At 46.7% G+C, this 20,128-nt stretch overlaps 1 protein-coding gene across 1 annotated transcript in view; it reads right to left on the reverse strand.

Moving 5' to 3' along the window:
• The window catches only part of VWA5B1 (von Willebrand factor A domain containing 5B1), a 1,100,054-nt gene that overhangs the window by 874,836 nt on the left and 205,090 nt on the right, over positions 1-20,128 (reverse strand). The window contains exon 8 of the mRNA XM_086920192.1: positions 1,008-1,118. Within this exon, the coding sequence (XP_086776318.1) occupies positions 1,008-1,118 (111 nt within the window). The remainder of the gene's footprint in view (positions 1-1,007; positions 1,119-20,128) is intronic.

Raw genomic sequence — 20,128 nt, forward strand, 5'->3', positions numbered from 1 at the left:
ATCACCAGACTCGAGTGGTGGAATCTGCCACCTCTCAATAGGAGCACGTGCTGATGACTGCGCTCTCCACGGGGACCCCTAATGCCAGAGTCACTTATTTCAGCACTGTAACTTGCGTGGTGAAGACAGATACCACTCCAATAGGGCACACATAGAAGACCACTGCACCACACACTACCAATGATGAGATCTCCTCCAACAAATATATGGTTATGCAAGAATATCAGTGGCACATGCAGTTTAAAAAAATAAAACCTGTCACTCATGAAATGTTGGCTGCCCCTTTCTTGGGACACCTTATGGCACACTGAGTCCCCAAAACAATACATGTAACTCCAGCACGCCAAACCTCACTTGACACCAAAACACGGGGAAAGCAGACACTCTGTCCTCAAGTTCTTGTCGCATGTCCTCCTCAAACTTTAGTTGCACTTCATTTTTGTTTCTGGTCCATTGCTCACAGCCCACTGTAAGATAGATTTCTTTCCTTCTCAATATCTTATATTAAGGAATTACTCCACTATCTCTCCAACTCCCCATGGGTGTCACAATTAGATCCGTTTTTAAAGAGTGCACAAAAAATATGTGATGTTGGATGGCTGGATCTTGGCTTATTCCACTGAATGACTCTATACTTGCACAGAGGATACATCACTTCGTGTGCCTATGTCAATGCCCTTTGTATAGCAATATTATGAGTTTTATTAGATATAAAAATAAATACAACAGTTCTAAAAAATTGAAAAAACAAGAATGATTTTCGAACATGAGCTAAGTTATCATTAACAACCCTTTAACAGTTTTATACCAGGGATCATGAAGGTGATAATAATTTTGTAAACGATATTTAGGACACTCTTCATGTCAGACGGCATGGTGACAACAATATTCCAGTAGTAAATTATCACTTTCAGGCCTCTTCGCAGTATCCTATGACCAGGGGCAACTCCCTGGCTGGCCTAAGGCATTCTCCAAGCTTTCCTCATCTCACCCTCTCCCACACTCACCTCACTGTACGCCTGACTGGAGGGGAAGAGAGTCTTGAAGGTCGAGCCGAAGCCAATGATATTGAAGAGAGAAGCTGGCATGAGGCTCTTGAGGATGACCAGCATGGCGTCCTGTGGGGCAAAGAGGAAAACAGCGGTGAGAGTCAGTTTGAAGGGGGCAGCTTAAATATCTTCCCCAAGGTGTGCTAAATGAGCATGAAAAGTGGATTCAACTTTTCCCAGGATGGTTTGGAGCCTTCCAATAATTTTTTTTAAACACACAGGCACACATCTTGCAGCACAAGTGGCACTTAAAGTGGCTAAAATGCAGAGATTTTGAGGAAGCAACCAGTGAATATTCTAATACTTGCTGTCTCAGTCAGTCAGTCAGTCAAAACTCTTTATTTTGATGAATTAAAATCATAAAAGAAGCAGCAATACATACATCCGTTGTGCATAAAATGAATAAACTAGATAGAAATAAATATGCGTACATTTGCAAACATTCATATATATACACTATTTACAGTTCATGATTTGTACCGAACAGTTAATATGCAAATGTCTCCACCTAACCTATGGGACCGCAATGTGAGCTGCAATATAATAATCTAAAAACATAATTAAAGTTTCCATAGTTAAAAGAACAAAAGTGCCCCCCTCCCCTCGCTGTCTTAATCTAGATTAACATTTTCCAGGTGAGTTGGGGGTTCAACCTATCCAATAATACTCTAAAAGAATTGTAGTGAAACAGTTCATTTTCTCATCACACTTTCCCTAAAAATGTCTGTAGAGCATAGATTTTCAGACAGCTAATGTAAATAGTAACAAGGCAAATGAAGGGTGCGAGAACACGAAGACAAAAACATAAGGGGCCATATCTATCAAGATACCCATTTGCGATTCTCAAATAGCGATTTTTAAGAAATCGCTATTTGAGAATCGCAAATGGGTATGTATGTAGAAAATCGCATTTTTTTTGCGATTCCTTAGAATTCCTTAATTGCGATTAGCAAATTGCGAATCGCAATTAAGGAATACTTTCCCATTCATTTCTATGGGCCAGGAGGCCCATATGATTGAATGGGAAATGGGAAATAATTCTCAATTTGCGAATCGCAATTTGCTAATCGCAAATTGAGAATAATTTCAAGGGTGCAGGGATGTCCAAAGGACACCCTGTTGCACCCCTGAAACATGCATGGGTGCACATGTGGCGCATGTGGCACATGTGGCGCACATACATGCCCTAAGGGCATGTATGTGCGTCACATGGCACTTTGAAAAATGCACAAATATGCATTTTGAAAGGAATTCGCAACTTACCATCAACCAGAAGTTGGTGGTAATTTGCGATTCCTTAAGGCCAATTTGCGAATTTTTTTGGCTTCTTACATTGCATTTAAGGAATCGCAAAATTTGCGATTCCTTAAATGCAATCGCAAAATAAGGAATCACAAATTTTGCGATTCCTTATTTTCAAAGCAGATTTCCTTGATACATGCCATTTGTCCAAATTGCATTCGCAAACGCCGAAATTCTGCGAATTTCGGCATTTGCATTTGGCTTGATACATATGGCCCATGGTTCAGTATTTTGCGATTTATGAAAGGAAAATAGAAGAAAAGCGGTTTCAGTCCATGCAGTGAAACGCAGACAGCTTCCTTGGAACCTTATTGCGGGCTTTTGATATTTGCAGTCCTGGTTCTCACATTAACATTTCATTTAATGGAGTTTTTCGCCTTCATTTATGGCCCTCAAAAAGCAATTAGAAGATCACGACCCAATTGTGTAGGGCAGGCTGAGTAGCTGGGCAATTGGAGATAATTTTCCTACTAATCTCTTTTGGAAATCGGAAGTTCTAAAGGCACCGTAACTTTATTATTGAGACTTATTAAAATCTAAATAGCACACCACCTTGTAGCAAGCACTTGGTGCCTTTTTGGAACAATTTATGTTCATAAAAGTCCAGAACACTGGACCTGAATGGTGGCTCCTTAATTATGCGGGGGAGTGTTGCCTCACCCTGCTGCAAGCGTAGGTCAATCATTACTATTTGATTACAAAGCACCGAAGCCTGCCGATCCAGTCTGGGCCATTACTGCTGATTGGCAACAGAGATAACTCTGCCTAAAGTTTAAAGTGTGCATGTCGGAAAGGCTGGCTGTCTTGCTACTGCCTGCCTGACATGCACACTTCAGACGTCTCCAAACAGAGCTGAGTTAGATAGCCGGATAGAGTTACATAGGCCTTTAGTCTTAAAAAGGGCACTAAGTTAATTTGCTTCAACCAGTTCTGGCACTTCTTTCATGCTGATTACAGTTATAAACTGTATGACAGCACCTCCTGGATTAATTGGGTTAGTTGGTTCTGCTATGGTACTCCATGCTAGGAGCCACGTTCTCGCGTGGCGTCCTGGGCTGGAGGAGACATGAGATAGGCAACTGTATTGAGGCAAGTAAATGTTAACATTTGTAACATTTACTTCAAAATATTTAGGTCAGCGATTTGGTTCCCGTTTGAATTGCATATGTTTTACCTAATTTTGGATAGTCCCATTCCCTAAAAGTTTTAGCTATTTCCAGTTTGTGGTTTCTGTATTGTTTTCATGCAGTAAATTACACTTGCACAGTGCATACTTTGACGCGAGTCATACCACATGTTTATAACGGACCTCGATTTTGAGCTCTAGAGTAGAGGCTGAACGTTCAAACACTTTCTCGCAGTGCCTGTCAGTGGATCAAAAAGATGCTCTGAATAAATGGCCACACAATCCTTGGCCTCTCTGCAGAGCGCACAGTGTATTGGCAACTTATTCCATATACAGAAAAATCACTAGAAAGTAAGGGTATGGAAAGTCACTCCTGTACCCCTCTCATATATTTTTAAACAATTGAAGTGTGACTTAGTGAAAAGTAAAAAACCAAACAAAATTTATTTTATATTTCTGTGTTATCCTATCCCCCTAAAAAGGCAAAGTAGAATTAGTGAGAAACTCCAAAAAAGGGGCAAACCGTGCCCTTATATGAACACTAAAAGAGAAAGGGATCTTCCTCTTTTAAAAGGACCCACACTCACCACTAGTTGGTGACATGCTTCATCATAGGTCCCCGCTGGGGTGGCCGAATGCCTCCCCAGTGTGCTACAACGCCTGAATTACAGCGGAGCGGGTTGATGGTGTGTGCAACAGTGCTACAACTAATATGTGCTTCGAACTGTGAGTGAAATTAAAAAATACATGGTTGTAACCTATAGAATTTTTTTTAATAAAGGCCAACCAGTATTGGATTAAAAACAGTGCAAGGAGGACAAAACAGAGCTCTATTTTATGAAACCAGTGTCCTTAATAGCAAGTGGTCAACATGTTTCTGCTGATGTGATAGCTAATTCGCTCAGCATTCGTCAGGACCTATAAATATAAAAAAGTAGTCCTCCGGTGGTATGCACTCGCTAAGGTGCACCCTCCCGTGAGGCTCTCAGTGTGAAAAAGATTCTCGTTCCATAGTGTTACTCACGGCTATTACCCGTGGCGGCTCACTGAACTTCTCAGGAGCTAATTGCCTGCAAAAAAGGGGGGGAGAGAAAGGGGACAAACATAATAACATATAGAGGCATAAACTGACATATAACTAGATGGTTGCTTTTGCCAAGTAGTCCCATGCAACGTGTATATACCACGCTCATCCACATATGGCATGCATTAACCATTCCAGTGTTAATACCCAAATGGTGATCCTCTATTTGCCTTCTTAGAGGATATGACCCCTCCTCTTTACTTTTTCTAAAGGGCCGGGTTCTGTTTGCCGCATTTCATAACGGCGACATAATATTCAAGAGAAGCGCACCAGAGGGACTATATGGTTGGTCCGGACTTCCCAGTGCACTAAAGCAAATATTAAAATCAAAGTAGCGGCACTCATGTCTCATTATTAGCCACGTTTTAAATTGTGTTAGCACCACCTGTAAGGCTCGGACTCGTGATGTAATAGGTAAAAGGGGGGAACTCACTTGGTAGAGGACCAGTACCCTCTTCCTGAGCACAAAACGGCACGGGTAATCTTCACGCCGTGTCCAGACTGTGTATGGGATAGATATATCCACAATTATGCTCAGGGCAGGTTCTGTTACCAGGAACTCGTATTGCAAAGAGGCTTCGTCTTTTGCAATTGTAAGAAAAAGCCACTTACTTCAACATGCGCGGCTCCCCGCAGAACACCTACATTCGGTATTGCTGTCGGCTCGAACGATAATGGAGCCGGCGGTGGCAGCATATTTTGAATGCTCAAACTTCTCAATCACGTGATTGACATGCAAGGGCATTTCTCGTTAGGTGCTATTAGCTTAAAGGGGACGCAACCCATTAGTCAAACAGAGATCAGTGTTCGAGCCCCGTTCTAGGCTGGTAGTTGGGACTGTTAATTATTGATCGATCTTAATTCAATGTAGATTTATCTTTGCTCAATTAAATAAATGAATACAAACTGCACCAATATTCTTGTTAATTACGGAGGAGCCGCCAGTAGTATTCAAAGTTCTAATGCTTTATTGAGCGCATTGGTTTTTCGACACCAAACCAAGCTTATGCCCTCCTATTAGCATTGGGGCTCGCGATAGTTGAGCTAATGAATACTTCCTCTGTATCAGGACTGGGTGAACAAAAGGATACTATGTTGACTACCATTTGTGCCATTCAAAAGTAAAACAAATCATACCCACTGCTGTTATTAGGACCATAACCTTCGGCAAACACCAGTAAATCTACACCTCTGTCTTCTTGTTGGTATAGGACACACATGTAATGGACCATTTTACATCATTTATCCATTTCCGTGAAAATTCAGAATAATTCTTTACAGTGAAGACATCATAGCCCGTTGGACCATAGATAGTGAGCAAGCTTATGACTCCAAGGGCAAAATGTGTGTAATAGTCGCGCATGACTCTCAAAGGAACATGCCGTGTGTTTCTAGGTATTAAAGATACACTTACATAGATCAATATTTTGCAGGTATCAGTTATCAATATCTAGCAAGTATCTGCTATTAGAATCAGACATGATGTGTACCACATTGTATGTAAGGGATACATGGGCTAGGCAGGATATATTGGAGGACAAAGAGTACTCCTACATTAACAAAAAGGGCTGGTTAAGGTGTGGAATTCAGATATTTACCAACCCTAAGCTCTCACCGCCTCATGACCGTGCTCCATGGGATATTTTCATTTAAACCTTTCTTATTAGTGGCTAGATGGTAAATCCACCTTTGCTCCTTTTCAAACAACTTTGTCTCAGATCCTGCGGTCAGGTGCTCTATTACCGTCCAATGCATATCATTTGGGGTGTGTCTTTTTACCAAATAATGCGCAGTTCGCTTGTGGTTGTTTTCTGGCATCTTATGTTGCTGCGATGTTCGCATATCCTAAGCTTGACGCGTCTTGTTGTCATGCCTATATACTATAGGCCGCATGGGCATGTTATTAAATAAATAACATTGTTAGTATTGCAGTTTGTATGACTGCTCTGCTCCCATTGTTTCCTTGGCTCGATGTCCAGTGATTTGGTGTGAGTTGTTAAGTGACAGATGTTACAATTCCCACAGGGGAAATGGCCAGTCACAGCGGGTAGGCCCCAGGCATTCAAGACAGTTGCTTCTTGTCTTCTCACTGTGTCCCTAGGGCGAGTATGAACCAAAGCATCCTTAGGACTCGTGGCTCTTTTGTAAGAAAAAAGCGGCTTTTCCCATTTATGTTTGTGACTGGTGATTATTTTCCAGTGTTTGGAGATGCATTTGCTAACTGCATTAGAAATGGGATTATAAGTAGTCACGCAAGTCAAAGGGATTTCGTTACTGTTGGTCTTAGGGTAGTTGTCTAAGAGCGTGTCCCTTTGTTGGTTCCGGGCTCTCTTCTGGCTCTTATCCAGAATTTTTCTAGGGTACCCTCTCTGTTCCAACTTGCAGGTCAAGTCCCCTGCCTGTTGTTTGTAGTCCAACAATTCACTGCAGTTCCGTCGTATACGGAGATACTGCCCATACAGAAGATTCTGCCGCAGGGCCCGAGGATGAAAACTTGAGAAGTGCAGTTAATTGTTTTTGAGGTTGGCTTATAGTAGGTTTTTGTCTTTAGTTGGTTATCCTGTTTCGTGATTGTCACATCCAGAAAGGTTCTAGTGTCCACTGCATGCTCATGAGTGAACTTCAAATGTGGGTCACATGTGTTGACCCAAACAAAAAAGTTAAATAATGAATTCTTCTCTCCTTTCCAAATCATAAGCACATCATCTATATAGCACTGCCATAAAATGATGTTGGCTGAGTATGGATTAGTCGCGCTCAAAATGTGATTACACTCAAAATAAATACGTACAGGCCCGCTACCAATGGGGCAAATGTGCTGCCCATCGAGGTTCCCGTCGCCTGGAGGTAGATCTTACCCTCATATTCAAAGAAGTTTCTTTTCAGAGCTAAAGTGGCACATTCCACCACAAAGGAACGAGTCGTCACGTGGTTCCATGGTGTTCTGTCTAAAGCCTCCTTCAACACCTTTATAGTTTCATCCTGGGGATGCAGGTGTAGAGGCTTTCAATGTCCATAGTGACTAGAAAGCATGGTTCATCTGGCATGTTGATAGTTATCAGCATTGAGAGGAGACTCTTTGTGACTTTTATATAAGTACTTGTGGATTGTATTATTGGTCTTAAAAAGAAATCACAGTACTTTGAGGGGGGTTCTAAAAGGGAGTCAATCCCCGAGACGATGGGTCGTCCAGGGGGTGGTAACACGTTTTTATGTGTTTTCGGTAGTATATAGAAATACGGAACCTTCCCTTCAGAAGCTGTTAAAAAATCTGCCTCTTTCTTGGAGATCAATCCATCTCTTTCTGCTGTGGAGACCAGTTCACAAATTTCAGCCTGTAAGTCCACAGTCGGGTCTTCTCTAAGGGGGATGTAGTTTGTAGTGTTATTCATTAGGCGCTTGCACTCTTTATCATAATCCACCTTATCCTGAACAACCACCCCTCCACCCTTATCAGCGCTTTTGATTACTATCCCGCTGTTTTGTTTCAGGGTTTGGATAGCCTGGAATTCCCCAGCCATCAGATTTTTGAAGGGAACAGGTTCATCTAGTAGTTCCACTTCCTGGAAAACTGCCTGCTCGAAAGTTAGGATCTTTGGAGGAAATGTGTGTGGTGGTGGTATGAAAAGGGATTTCAATCTGAAATCAGTATCACTTGGACTGGGTTCACTCACGTCCTTTTCCTTAGTTTCAAAGAAACTTTTTAATCTCAGTTTCCTAAAGAACTCACTTAGTTCACACTGCAATTTGAACCGGTCTAAGCGTGGGGTGGGTATAAAATCCAGACCTTTTTCTAAGATATCTTTTTCTGCCACACTTAGACTATAGGAGGAAAGATTAGTTATCAGGGTTTCGCACTGCTTGGGCCCGCCCTCTGCTCCCCCGACTTGCTCTGGGTGTTGTCCCCCACTGCCTCGGGTTGCTCCCAATGGACCTGCGTGAAGCCTTTTTGTTTCCCCCTTCCCCATCGGCCTCTGTCTAAAAAAGGCTGTGGCTACATGTTGTGATTGTACTTTGGTTGTGGGGCAAAATGCGGGTTCCAACCCATCATTGGGGGAATGGAGTAGGGAAGGTATTTGGATGGTATGGCCCCATCCCTTGATGGTGAAAGGGGGGCTGCCAACCCTGAAAAGGATATTGTTGTTGCTGTCGTCCTCGCCCCCTACCACGACCTCTACCTCTATTTCTCTTGCCAGTACTCTCGGTACTCGAGCTGCTTGTGTTAAAATCCACTGAGGTGTCTGAGGTATAGCCTGGCCCTGTAGTTGGTGTATAGTCAGGGCTTGCATAAGGATAGACCTTGGTATAGGACCAGCGTTTTAAATCTTTCTGTAGTTTTTGCGACTTTGACTGGGCAAGATATTCTTTATACTCATTCTGTTCTTTGTTGCGCTCCTCCAGCCTCTTCTTATACCCTGTAATGGTACCTTTAAAATGACTTTCAGTTGTTTGAATTTCTATTAGTAGGGCTTCAGAGAGGCGTAGTGCAGTCTTGAATATTAGTATCCCCCAGTCGCGCGTGCAGTGCCACGTGATCTGCGCCCACTCCTTACGGAACAATGCATCATCTAGGAATTTCCTAGGGGCATTTGTGACCAGTAGCCCCTTTCGTGCAGCATTGTTGTTCAAATACTCCTTTAACATTGTGCCATGTAAAATGGCCCTAATCCGACTCCGTTTGAGGTCTCCCAGTTTCTCCCGGTTACTGGTTTGTGAAATGGCATGTGCTAGAAGGGGGTCGGTAAACAAAGTGTTGTCGCCCAATAATGCATCAACCTCTTCCTTCGAAAAGGAGAGGCCCAAGTCTTCCATGGTGGCACCTGTTTTGAAAAAGAGGCTCTGCTACTCTGTGGATTACTACTCTCACAGCTGTGCGCTGCTAAGTATACAGAAAAATCAACTAGAGAGTAAGGGTACGGAAAGTCACTCCTGTACCCCTGTCATATATTTTTAAACAACTGAAGAGTGACTTAGTGAAAAAGTAAAAAAAAAACAAAAAAATTATTTTATATTTCTGTGTTATCCTATCCCCCTAAAAAGGCAAAGTAGAATTAGTGAGAAACTCAAAAAAAAGGGGCAAACCTTGCCCTTTAATGAACACTAAAAGAGAAAGGGATCTTTCTCTTTTAAAAGGACCCTCACTCACCACTAGTTGGTGACATGCTTCCTCATAGGGTGCCCGCTGGGGTGGCCGAATGCCTCCCCAGCGTGCTACAACGCCTGAATTACAGCGGAGCGGTTTGATGGTGTGTGCAACAGTGCTACAACTAATATGTGCTTCAAACTGTGAGTGAAATTAAAAAAATACATGGTTGTAACCTATAGAATTTTTTTTTTTAATAAAGGCCAACCAGTATTGGATATAAACAGTGCAAGGCGGACAAAATAGGGCTCTATTTTATGAAACCCGTGTCCTTAATAGCAAGTGGTCAACATGTTTCTGCTGATGTGATAGCTAATTAGCTCAGCATTCGTCAGGACCTATAAATATAAAAAAGTAGTCCTCTGGTGGTATGCACTCGCTAAGGTGCACCCTCCTGTGAGGCTCTCAGTGTGAAAAAGATTATCGTTCCATAGTGTTACTCACGGCTATTAGCTGTGGCGGCTCAGTGAACTTCTCAGAAGCGCACCAGAGGGACTATACGGTTGTTCCCTACTTCCCAGTGCACTAAAGCAAATATTAAAATGAAAGTAGCGGCACTCATGTCACATTATTAGCCACATTTTAAATTGTGTTACCACCACCTGTAAGGCTCGGACTTGTGATGTAATATGTAAAAGGGGGGAACTCACTTGGTAGAGTACCAGTACCCTCTTCCTGAGCACAAAACGGCACGGGTAATCTTCACGCCGTGTCCAGACTGTGTATGGGATACATATATCCACAATTACGCTCAGGGCAGGTTCTGTTACCAGGAGCTCATATTGCAAAGAGGCTCCGTATTTTGCAATTGTAAGAAAAAGCCACTTACTTCAACACGCGCAGCTCACCGCAGAACACCTACATTTGGTATTGCCGTCGGCTCGAACGATAATGGAGCCGGAGGTGGCAGCGTATTTTGAATGCTCAAACTTCCCGATCACGTGATTGACATGCAAGGGCGTTCCTCGTTAGGTGCTAGTAGCTTAAAGGGGACGCAACCCATTAGTCAAACAGAGATCAGTGTTCCAGCCCCTTTCTAGGCTGGTAGTTGGGAGTGTTAATTATTGATCGATCTTAATACAATGTAGATTTGTCTTTGCTCAATTAAATAAATGAATACAAACTGCGCCACTATTCTTGTTAATTACGGAGGAGCCGCCAGTAGTATTCAAAGTTCTAATGGTTTATTGAGCGCGTTGGTTTTTCAACACCAAATCAAGCTTATGCCCTCATATCAGCATTGGGGCTCGCGATAGTTGAGCTAATGAATACTTCCTCTGTATCAGGACTGGGTGAACAAAAGGATACTATGTTGACTACCATTTGTGCCATTCAAAAGTAAAACTAATCATACCCACTGCTGTTATTAGGACCATAACCTTCAGCAAACACCAGTAAATCTACACATCTGTCTTGTTGTTGGCATAGGACACACATGTAGTAGACCATATTACATCATGTATCCATTTACGGGAAAATTCAGGATAATTCTTTACAGTGAAGAAATCATATCCTGTTGGACCATACATAGTGAGCAAGCTCATGACTCCAAGGGTAAAATGTGTGTAATAGTCACGCATGACTCTCAAAGGAACATGCCTTGTGTTTCTAGGTATTAAAGATACACTTACATAGATCAATATTTTGCAGGTATCAGTTATCAATATCTAGCAAGTATCTGCTATTAGAATCAGACACAATGTGTACCACATTGTATGTAAGGGATACATGGGCTAGGCAGGATATATTGGTGGACAAAGAGTACTCCTACATTAACAAAAAGGGCTGGTTAAGGTGTGGAATTCAGATTTTTACCAACCCTAAGCTCTCACCGCCTCATGACCGTGCCCCAGGGGATATCGTCATTTAAACCTTTCTTATTAGTGGCTAGACGGTAAATCCACCTTTGCTCCTTTTCAAACAACTTTGTCTCAGATCCTGCAATCAGGTGCTCTTTTACCGTCCAATGCATATCATTTGGGGTGTGTCTTTTTTCAAAATAATGCGCAGTTAGCTTGGTGGTTGTTTTCTGGCATCGTATGTTGCTGCAATGTTCGCATATCCTAAGCTTGACACGCGTTGTTGTCATGCCTATATACTGTAGGCCGCATGGGCATGTTATTAAATAAATAACAATCTTAGTATTGCAGTTTGTATGACTGTGCTGCTCCCATTGTTTCCCTGGCTCGATGTCCAGTGATTTGGTGTGAATTGTTAAGTGACAGATGTTACAATTCCCACAGGGGAAATGGCCAGTCACAGCAGGTAGGCCCCAAGCGTTCAAGCCAGTTGCTTCTTTTCTTCTCTCTGTGTCATTAGGGCGAGTGTGAACCAAAGCATCCTTAAGACTTGTGGCTCTTTTGTAAGAAAAAAGCGGCTTTTCCCATTTATGTTTGTGATTGGTGATTGTTTTCCAGTGTTTGGAGATGCATTTGCTAACTGCATTAGAAATGGGATTATAAGTAGTCACGCAAGTCAAAGGGATTTCGTTACTGTTGGTCTTAGGGTAGTGGTCTAAGAGCATGTCCCTTTATTGGTTCCGGGCTCTCTTCTGGCTCCTATCCAGAATTTTCCTAGGGTACCCTTTCTGTTCCAACTTGCAGGTCAAGTCCCGTGCCTGTTGTTTGTAGTCCAACAATTCACTGCAGTTCCGTCGTATACGGAGATACTGCCTGTTAGACCTGTCTGGCTTTTTGACGTAGTCCCTCCTATTTATTATTTATTTTGTCCCCTTTTTGCCCCTCATACCCTTGATAATTTTTTGTCTACTGACTTTTTATAGGTGTTGGCCAGGGGGATAGGTGTTCTTTTCCCCCCTCATAATTTTTCACCTCAGGCCCAGAGGCCTGTTCTGACAGGAAAGTTGGAACCACACAAAATGGTGGCTACCAACTGCCCTAACTGTCACACTCAGAACTTGGCCATAGCTTAGCATAGGGCGTTCTAGAACCTTCTGGTCCATTCTGGACCACTGAGGGTCAGCCTATATAAGGCGGAATGCGGGGCAGCCATTTTGTCTACCTGAGAGAGTCAGCTGGAGGACAGGCTGTAGCTAAGGGTGGGAAGAGGCTAGACTTAGGGTTGACCTCCTGGATAGGGAAGCTGCCTGACTGAATCACCTCATTATCCCCTTTTGGGTTACTGTCCTGACCCCGCTGTTAAGGGTTACTGGAGACCCTGGGTGCCTAACTTGCCCCTTGTCTAAACCATATAGGGAAAAGTCTTGAGGAGAAGGAGACTGCAGCGCTGCGGAGCGCAGTCCTCTGCCCAGTGAAGGGAATTCTGCTGTGATTTCCTTACTCAGGGAAGGGTTAGATCTTGTGGCCCTCACCCTTTAATTTGGCCCTCAATACCAGTCAGCCCTAGATTCAGCGCCTGTCCCCTCATTCAATCATCCCACAGGGAGTCACCTCTCACCTGCTGTGGAGCAGTGGCCAGGAGAGATCGGCGCCGGATTGTGACTGAGGCGCTTTGGAGGAGAAGGGTGCCAGTTTCATTGAGGCAGCGCCACCTTGGCCGGGACCCCTGGGGCACCGTTCACGCATGGTAATAGCACCCCCCCGGGATCCACTGAGCCGGTGAAGCCTGGCGAGGCTTTCCTTCGTATCCGGGACCCCGGGGGCGCCTTCCGCATTTTTGACGCGTTGCGTGCAGCGACCCAGTTGAGGAGAAAGTGAAGGCGCCTTCGCGCATGCCCCGCCTGATGTCGATAGCCCAGGAAGGAGGGGCACAGAAGTAAGCGGGCCCGGAGGAAGCAGCGTCTTCACTTTGGAGCCTGCGCGGGAAAAGGCGGAAGCGGAGGCGAGCTGTGAGGCGGAGTATCCTGTGTGTGCCTCGCGCATGCCCAGGTGATTAGCGCGACCCTCAGCCCCAGCGAGGAGTAACTGAGGAGGAGCGCCGGGAGTTTCTCTCGGCGGCAGAGACAAGCGGGAAACCCTTTCCCCGGCTCGAGCGCCCACTGAGAGGCTGGCGCGAGCGGGAGGGGGTACAGAGGAATCCGGCAGCCTACAGTCCTCTGAGATCTCTTTTCCCCGCTGAAGCGCAACCAGAGAAGCCAGCGCTAGCGGGAGAGAGGAGAGAGGGGCACCACGTGAGCTTGTTCAGCGCTGAGCCCCCTGTACCCTGATAAGTGGATTTTCCCCTTTGCACTGACACCACAAGAACCTGCCTGCAAGTAAGGAGAGGTACTCGAGGGGAGGGGAGTAAGACTGCACGAGTAGGGGATTAAAGAATCCCTTTCAGAGGGTGGGGTTACCTCGGTTAGTTCATGAGAGGTGTAACTGATACGTGGCTCTGCTGGGAAAAGCACCTTCACAATTGTCAGCAGTGAGGGAGGTTGGTGCTGGAGGAGACTAGTATTGTGCACAGTATAGTAACCATTTGAAATTGGTTCTGACGTCTGATGAAATGCGCAATTGATGTTGGTCACTGATTTGAGATAGAAAGTCTGAAGTGCTATTATTAATTTATTGTCAAGTGTAATGTGTTATTGAAATTGGTTAACATTTTGGGAAGGGGATCTACTGATTGGAAAACAACTGAATGAAATGTACTGAAGAGGTTAATTGATAAATTGCTTTGCAGTTTAGAAGGTATAATTGCTGAATCTAAAGTAACCTGAAATGTTCTAAGCTGTATATTTTGAAAACAAAGAGAATATTATTTTTATAAAGCCGAACTTATTTTTCCACATTTTTGGTGTAGCGTTATCTCTTTGTGTGCTATTACGTGGTTTTACTGTTGGGTGGTCTGCAACCTTTACACTGTGCCTCTGAAATGACCGTCTTGCCCTAGGCCAGGCTACCCCAGTTCCAACAGATTGGTGCCTAGCGGTGGATACTGACTTGGTTGCAGCTACTCAATAGTAATTCAACGTAATACACTAAACCTACACCAGGAGTTTTCTCCTTGCGGCCCTCCTAATTTGTCTTTTTGATTTTTCCAAATTTGTTCCTGGTGGTGGGTGGAGGTGGCTTTAGGTTGCCCTTGCAACTCTGTAATTTCTGGTGTGTTATCTAGGTTTGCCTGACTCAAAATGGAGTTCGCTTTGGAAAACCTAGAGGTCTATTCTGTGTCACAGTTGAAAATGTTCTGCCAGCAAATGGGGGTATTTTTCAAGCATGGTGCCAGGAAGGGGGAGCTCCAGACCAGTCCTAGGGCTTGGGTGGAGGCACACCAAGAAAGGAAGGAGGAGGAAGAGGGGGTAGACCAGGACGCGGTGGGGGAGATAGATGGGTTATTCCGCACTGAGGGGGAAAACTTACTCCCAGGACAAGTGTCCTACTCCAGAAGGGGCAGTAGCGCCTCTGGGGGAAGCTTAACTGAAGCCGAGCTCACGGATAGGAGGGAGAAAAGACAGTTGAGATGGGAGTTGGCCAAGTTGGAGCAGGAGAAGGAGGAGAGGAGGATGCTCCATGAGTTTAGATTGAAGGAACTGGAGCTCCAAAGCCTGCGACGGGGGTCCTCTCCTGAAAGGAATGGTGGCAGCGAACCAAAGGAGACAGCCAGGGAGTCCAGACTCTATTTACCAAAAGACCTGATAGCGAGCTTCAGTCAGGGGGACGATATAGCTAAGTGGCTGGCGGCTTATGAGGTCTCTCTAAGGGTCCATGGGGTGCAGGAGAAGCACTGGGGGGTAGTTTGTACAAGTACATGCCTCCTGCTGGTCGGGACACCTTGCTGGCCCTGGAACCAGAGGAACAAACTAACTACCCCACCATGAAGCTGGCGTTGGTAAGGAAGTTTGGGCTTACCCCAGAAAGGTACCGTCAGAAGTTCAGGGGGAGCCACAAATTAAGCACCCAGAACTGGGTGGACTTCCTTGACTACGCCAGAAAGGCCTTAGAGGGTTGGGTCAAGGGCAGAGAGGTGAAAGATTATGAGGGGCTGTACGATCTATTTTTGAGAGAACACCTCCTCGAGAAATGTTTTCCCGAGCTGCGCCAACACCTGGTGGACAGCAAGCTGACCAATCCCCGGAAGCTTGCAGAGGAGGCGGACATCTGGGCAAGTACCCGGGTGTCCTCCAAGGGGACTGGAGGGGAATCTCAGAAAGCCGGACAGGGCGCCCCCCAGAAGAAGGAGGGGGGAGAGAAAAAGAAAGAGTTCTCTAAAGGTCCCCAAAATAACTTCCAAGGGAAGAGAACAGGTTTCACCCCTAGGGCAAACCCGCCCAGAAACCCTAATCCTGGCCAAAGCCAGCAGCCAAGGGTTCTCCACTGTTTTGAATGTGGTGGTGTTGGACATTATAAGGGGGATGTCAGATGCCCAAAGAGACCACCCCCTCCCACCGGAGGAAAGTCACCGGGAGTAGCTAGTGTAGCGCTCGGGAGGAGTTGCCCTTAGATAAGGGGGGTGAGTGGGCGGGTGTCACCTTAGTGTCCCTGGGAGAGCGGGAGATGGTTCCAAAGATCCAGGTGCCCCCAAATACTACAAAGTATGGGCAATGGGTCACCATCAATGGCCAGAGAGGGGAGCCTCTGAGAGACACAGGAGCCAGTATGGTGAGAAGTCAACTGGTGTCTCCAGAGCAGGTTGTTCCTAATGTACTCCACCCCGCCGCGATGGCTGACGGCAGAATGGGCCACTATCCAGTGGCTGAGGTTCCCTTTGAGTGGGAGGGGGTTGCAGGTTCACTTCGAGTTGCCGTAAGCCCTGCCGTGCCAGTCGATTGTCTGTTGGGGAATGACATGGAACACAACACTTGGAGAGAGGTGGAATACCGGACGCATTCTGCGATGCTGGGTACACCTGACTGGGCCTGTGCAAGCACACGGTCTGCGACTGCCCGGAGAGGGAGTTCGCCTGGGTTGGAGCCTGGAACAATGGCCCAACCCGCTGCTAAGAAGGGACAGAACCGGAGACAGAGAGAGCCTGCTCCGGCTTCCACACCCCATGTGACAGATCGGCCACCTGCGGTGGTGAGCCAGGAGTCCGTGGAGGGGGAAGTAGACTCTCTGGAGGATTTACCCATCCCTGCTGAGTGGCATTTGGAGGGAGGTCCTACCAGAGAGGAATTCTGTAAGGGGCAGAGGGAGTGCTCCACCCTTGAGGGACTGAGGCGACAGGCTGAAGCCCAAGCAGCAGGTGATGTTACGGAACACTACCATATTTACTGGGAGGATGGACTCCTCTACAGTGAACCCAAGGTACCCTTGCCTGGTTCATCAAGGGCCTTGTTAGTCCCGCAACAGTACCGAGCCTTTCTTTTGGAATTGGCTCATGCCATACCCCTGGCAGGACACTTAGGCCAGGACAAGACCTTTGCACGGCTTGTCCTCCACTTTTACTGGCCTCAGATGAAAGTGGCGTCCAACACTTACTGTCGGACATGTGTAACCTGCCAGGCCAGTGGGAAAACAGGGGTGAAGCTAAAGGCTCCCCTGGAACCACTTCCAGTCGTTGGCACACCCTTTGAGAGGGTGGGCATCGACATTGTAGGGCCTTTAGATCCACCAACATCAGCTGGTCACAGGTTTATCCTGGTTCTGGTGGATCATGCCACACGGTACCCAGAGGCAATTCCTCTGAGGACAGTCACTGCACCTGTAGTGGCAAGAGCCCTAATGGGAATCTTTACCCGAGTGGGATTTCCCAAGGAAGTTGTGTCCGACAGGGGGACCAACTTCATGTCAGCTTACATGCGGGCAATGTGGAAGGAGTGTGGAGTGACCTACCGGTTCACCACTCCTTATCACCCCCAGTCGAATGGACTGGTTGAGAGGTTTAATAAGACCTTGAAGGGCATGATCAGAAGTCTGCCCGAAAGCCTGCGGAGGAAATGGGACGTCCTCCTACCCTGTTTGCTCTTTTCCTACAGGGAAGTGCCCCAGAAGGGAGTGGGCTTCAGCCCCTTTGAGCTTCTGTATGGGCACCCTGTACGCGGTCCTCTCAGCCTGGTGAAGGATGGTTGGGAGAAGTCTCCCAGGAAACCCCCCCAGGATGTGGTGAGATATATGCTGGCCTTCAGGAGCCAAATGGCGAAGTTGTGGAAGCAAGCTTCTGACAACTTGGAGGCCAGCCAGGCAGTCATGAAGGAGTGGTATGACCACAATGCTCACCAGGTGGAATTGGAGCCTGGCCAGAAAGTGTGGGTGATGGAGCCTGGAGAGCTTAGCGCCCTCCAGGATCGCTGGACAGGCCCCTTTGAAGTGTTGGAGAAGAAGGGTAAGGCCACATACCTGGTGGACCTTAAGACCCCTCGACAGCCCCTACGGGTGCTGCATGCCAACCGTCTCAAGCCCCACCATGAGAGGCCCAAAGTCATGTTGATGATGGTGACTGACGGGGAAGAGGAAGCGGAAAGCGAACCTCTCCCAGATCTATTCTCGTCTCAAGAGAAGGATGGGTCAGTGGAGGGAGTGATTCTCTCTCCTACTCTAACTCCTGAGCAACGGGAGGACTGCCGCCAGATCCTGGAGCAGTACTCTTCGTTGTTCTCCCTTGTCCCGGGAAGGACTCACCTGTGTACCCATGACGTGGACACAGGGGACAGCCCACCAGTGAAGTCGAAGACCTACTGGCTGTCCGACAAGGTGAAGGCTAGCATCCATGGAGAGGTTGCCAAGATGCTAGAGCTGGGAGTTATTGAACCTTCCAACAGCCCTTGGTCCAGTCCGGTGGTGCTCGTGCCAAAAGCCGCACCACCAGGCACTACACCTGAACTGAGGTTCTGTGTGGATTACCGAGGACTGAACTCAGTAACTAAGACTGATGCTCATCCGATCCCTAGGGCGGATGAATTAATTGACCGGTTAGGAGCTGCCCAATATCTGAGTACCTTTGACCTCACTTCAGGGTACTGGCAGATCTCCTTGACAGATGGAGCAAGGGAAAGGTCAGCCTTCTCCACGCCTGAGGGACACTTCCAGTTCTGTGTGATGCCCTTTGGGCTCAAGAACGCCCCTGCCACATTTCAGCGGCTGGTGAAACAGGTCCTCTCTGGAATGGAGAGTTTCTCTGCTGCTTACTTGGATGACATTGCTGTCTTCAGTAGCAGTTGGGAGGACCATCTGCAGCATTTGCAAGCAGTTCTCCAGGCCCTGAGACAAGCTGCATTGACAATCAAGGCCAGCAAATGCCAGATTGGGCAGGGGTCGGTTCTGTACCTTGGACACTTGGTGGGTAGGGGGACTGTGCAGCCCCTGCAGGCAAAGATTGAGGCAATCATGGCCTGGGAACCCCCCAAGACACAGACTGAGGTCCGAGCTTTCCTGGGCCTCACAGGCTACTACCGTCGCTTTGTGAAGGGGTATGGCACTATTGTAGCGCCCCTCACAGAGCTCACCTCCAAGAAACAACCTCGACGGGTAGTTTGGACGGGAGCTTGTCAGCAAGCTTTCGAGAAATTGAAGCAGGCGATGTGTGCGGCACCGGTCCTGAAGGCCCCAGACTTCTCCAAGGAGTTCATTGTCCAAACAGATGCATCAGAACATGGCATTGGGGCAGTGTTATCGCAACTAAATGAAGAGGGCCTGGATCAGCCTGTAGTCTTCTTATCCAGGAGACTGCTTCCCCGGGAACAGAAGTGGAGTGCCATTGAGAGGGAAGCTTTTGCGGTGGTGTGGGCTCTGAAGAAGCTGCGGCCATACCTCTTTGGCTCGCACTTCCTGGTTCAGACTGACCACCGACCCCTTCGTTGGCTGATGCAAATGAAGGGGGAAAATCCCAAGCTGTTGAGGTGGTCATTCTCCCTACAGGGAATGGACTTCCAGGTGGAACATCGGCCTGGAGTGGACCACGCCAATACAGACGGTCTCTCCAGGTATTTCCGCCTTAGTGATGAGGACTCCTAAGGGGCTGGGTAGTTCTCCCCACTTTCAGCTGGGGGGGACGCGTGTTAGACCTGTCTGGCTTTTTGACGTAGTCCCTCCTATTTATTATTTATTTTGTCCCCTTTTTGCCCCTCATACCCTTGATAATTTTTTGTCCACTGATTTTTTATAGGTGTTGGCCAGACGGATAGGTGTTCTTTTCCCCCCTCATAATTTTTCACCTCAGGCCCAGAGGCCTGTTCTGACAGGAAAGTTGGAACCACACAAAATGGTGGCTACCAACTGCCCTAACTGTCACACTCAGAACTTGGCCATAGCCTAGCATAGGGCGTTCTAGAACCTTCTGGTCCATTCTGGACCACTGAGGGTCAGCCTATATAAGGCGGAATGCGGGGCAGCCATTTTGTCTACCTGAGAGAGTCAGCTGGAGGACAGGCTGTAGCTAAGGGTGGGAAGAGGCTAGACTTGGGGTTGACCTCCTGGATAGGGAAGCTGCCTGACTGAATCACCTCATTATCCCCTTTTGGGTTACTGTCCTGACCCCGCTGTTAAGGGTTACTGGAGACCCTGGGCGCCTAGCTTGCCCCTTGTGTAAACCATATAGGGGAAGTCTTGAGGAGAAGGAGACTGCAGCGCTGCGGAGCGCAGTCC

Source organism: Lissotriton vulgaris, chromosome 5 (genome assembly GCF_964263255.1).
Source record: "Lissotriton vulgaris chromosome 5, aLisVul1.2, whole genome shotgun sequence".
Lineage (NCBI taxonomy): Eukaryota > Metazoa > Chordata > Amphibia > Caudata > Salamandridae > Lissotriton > Lissotriton vulgaris.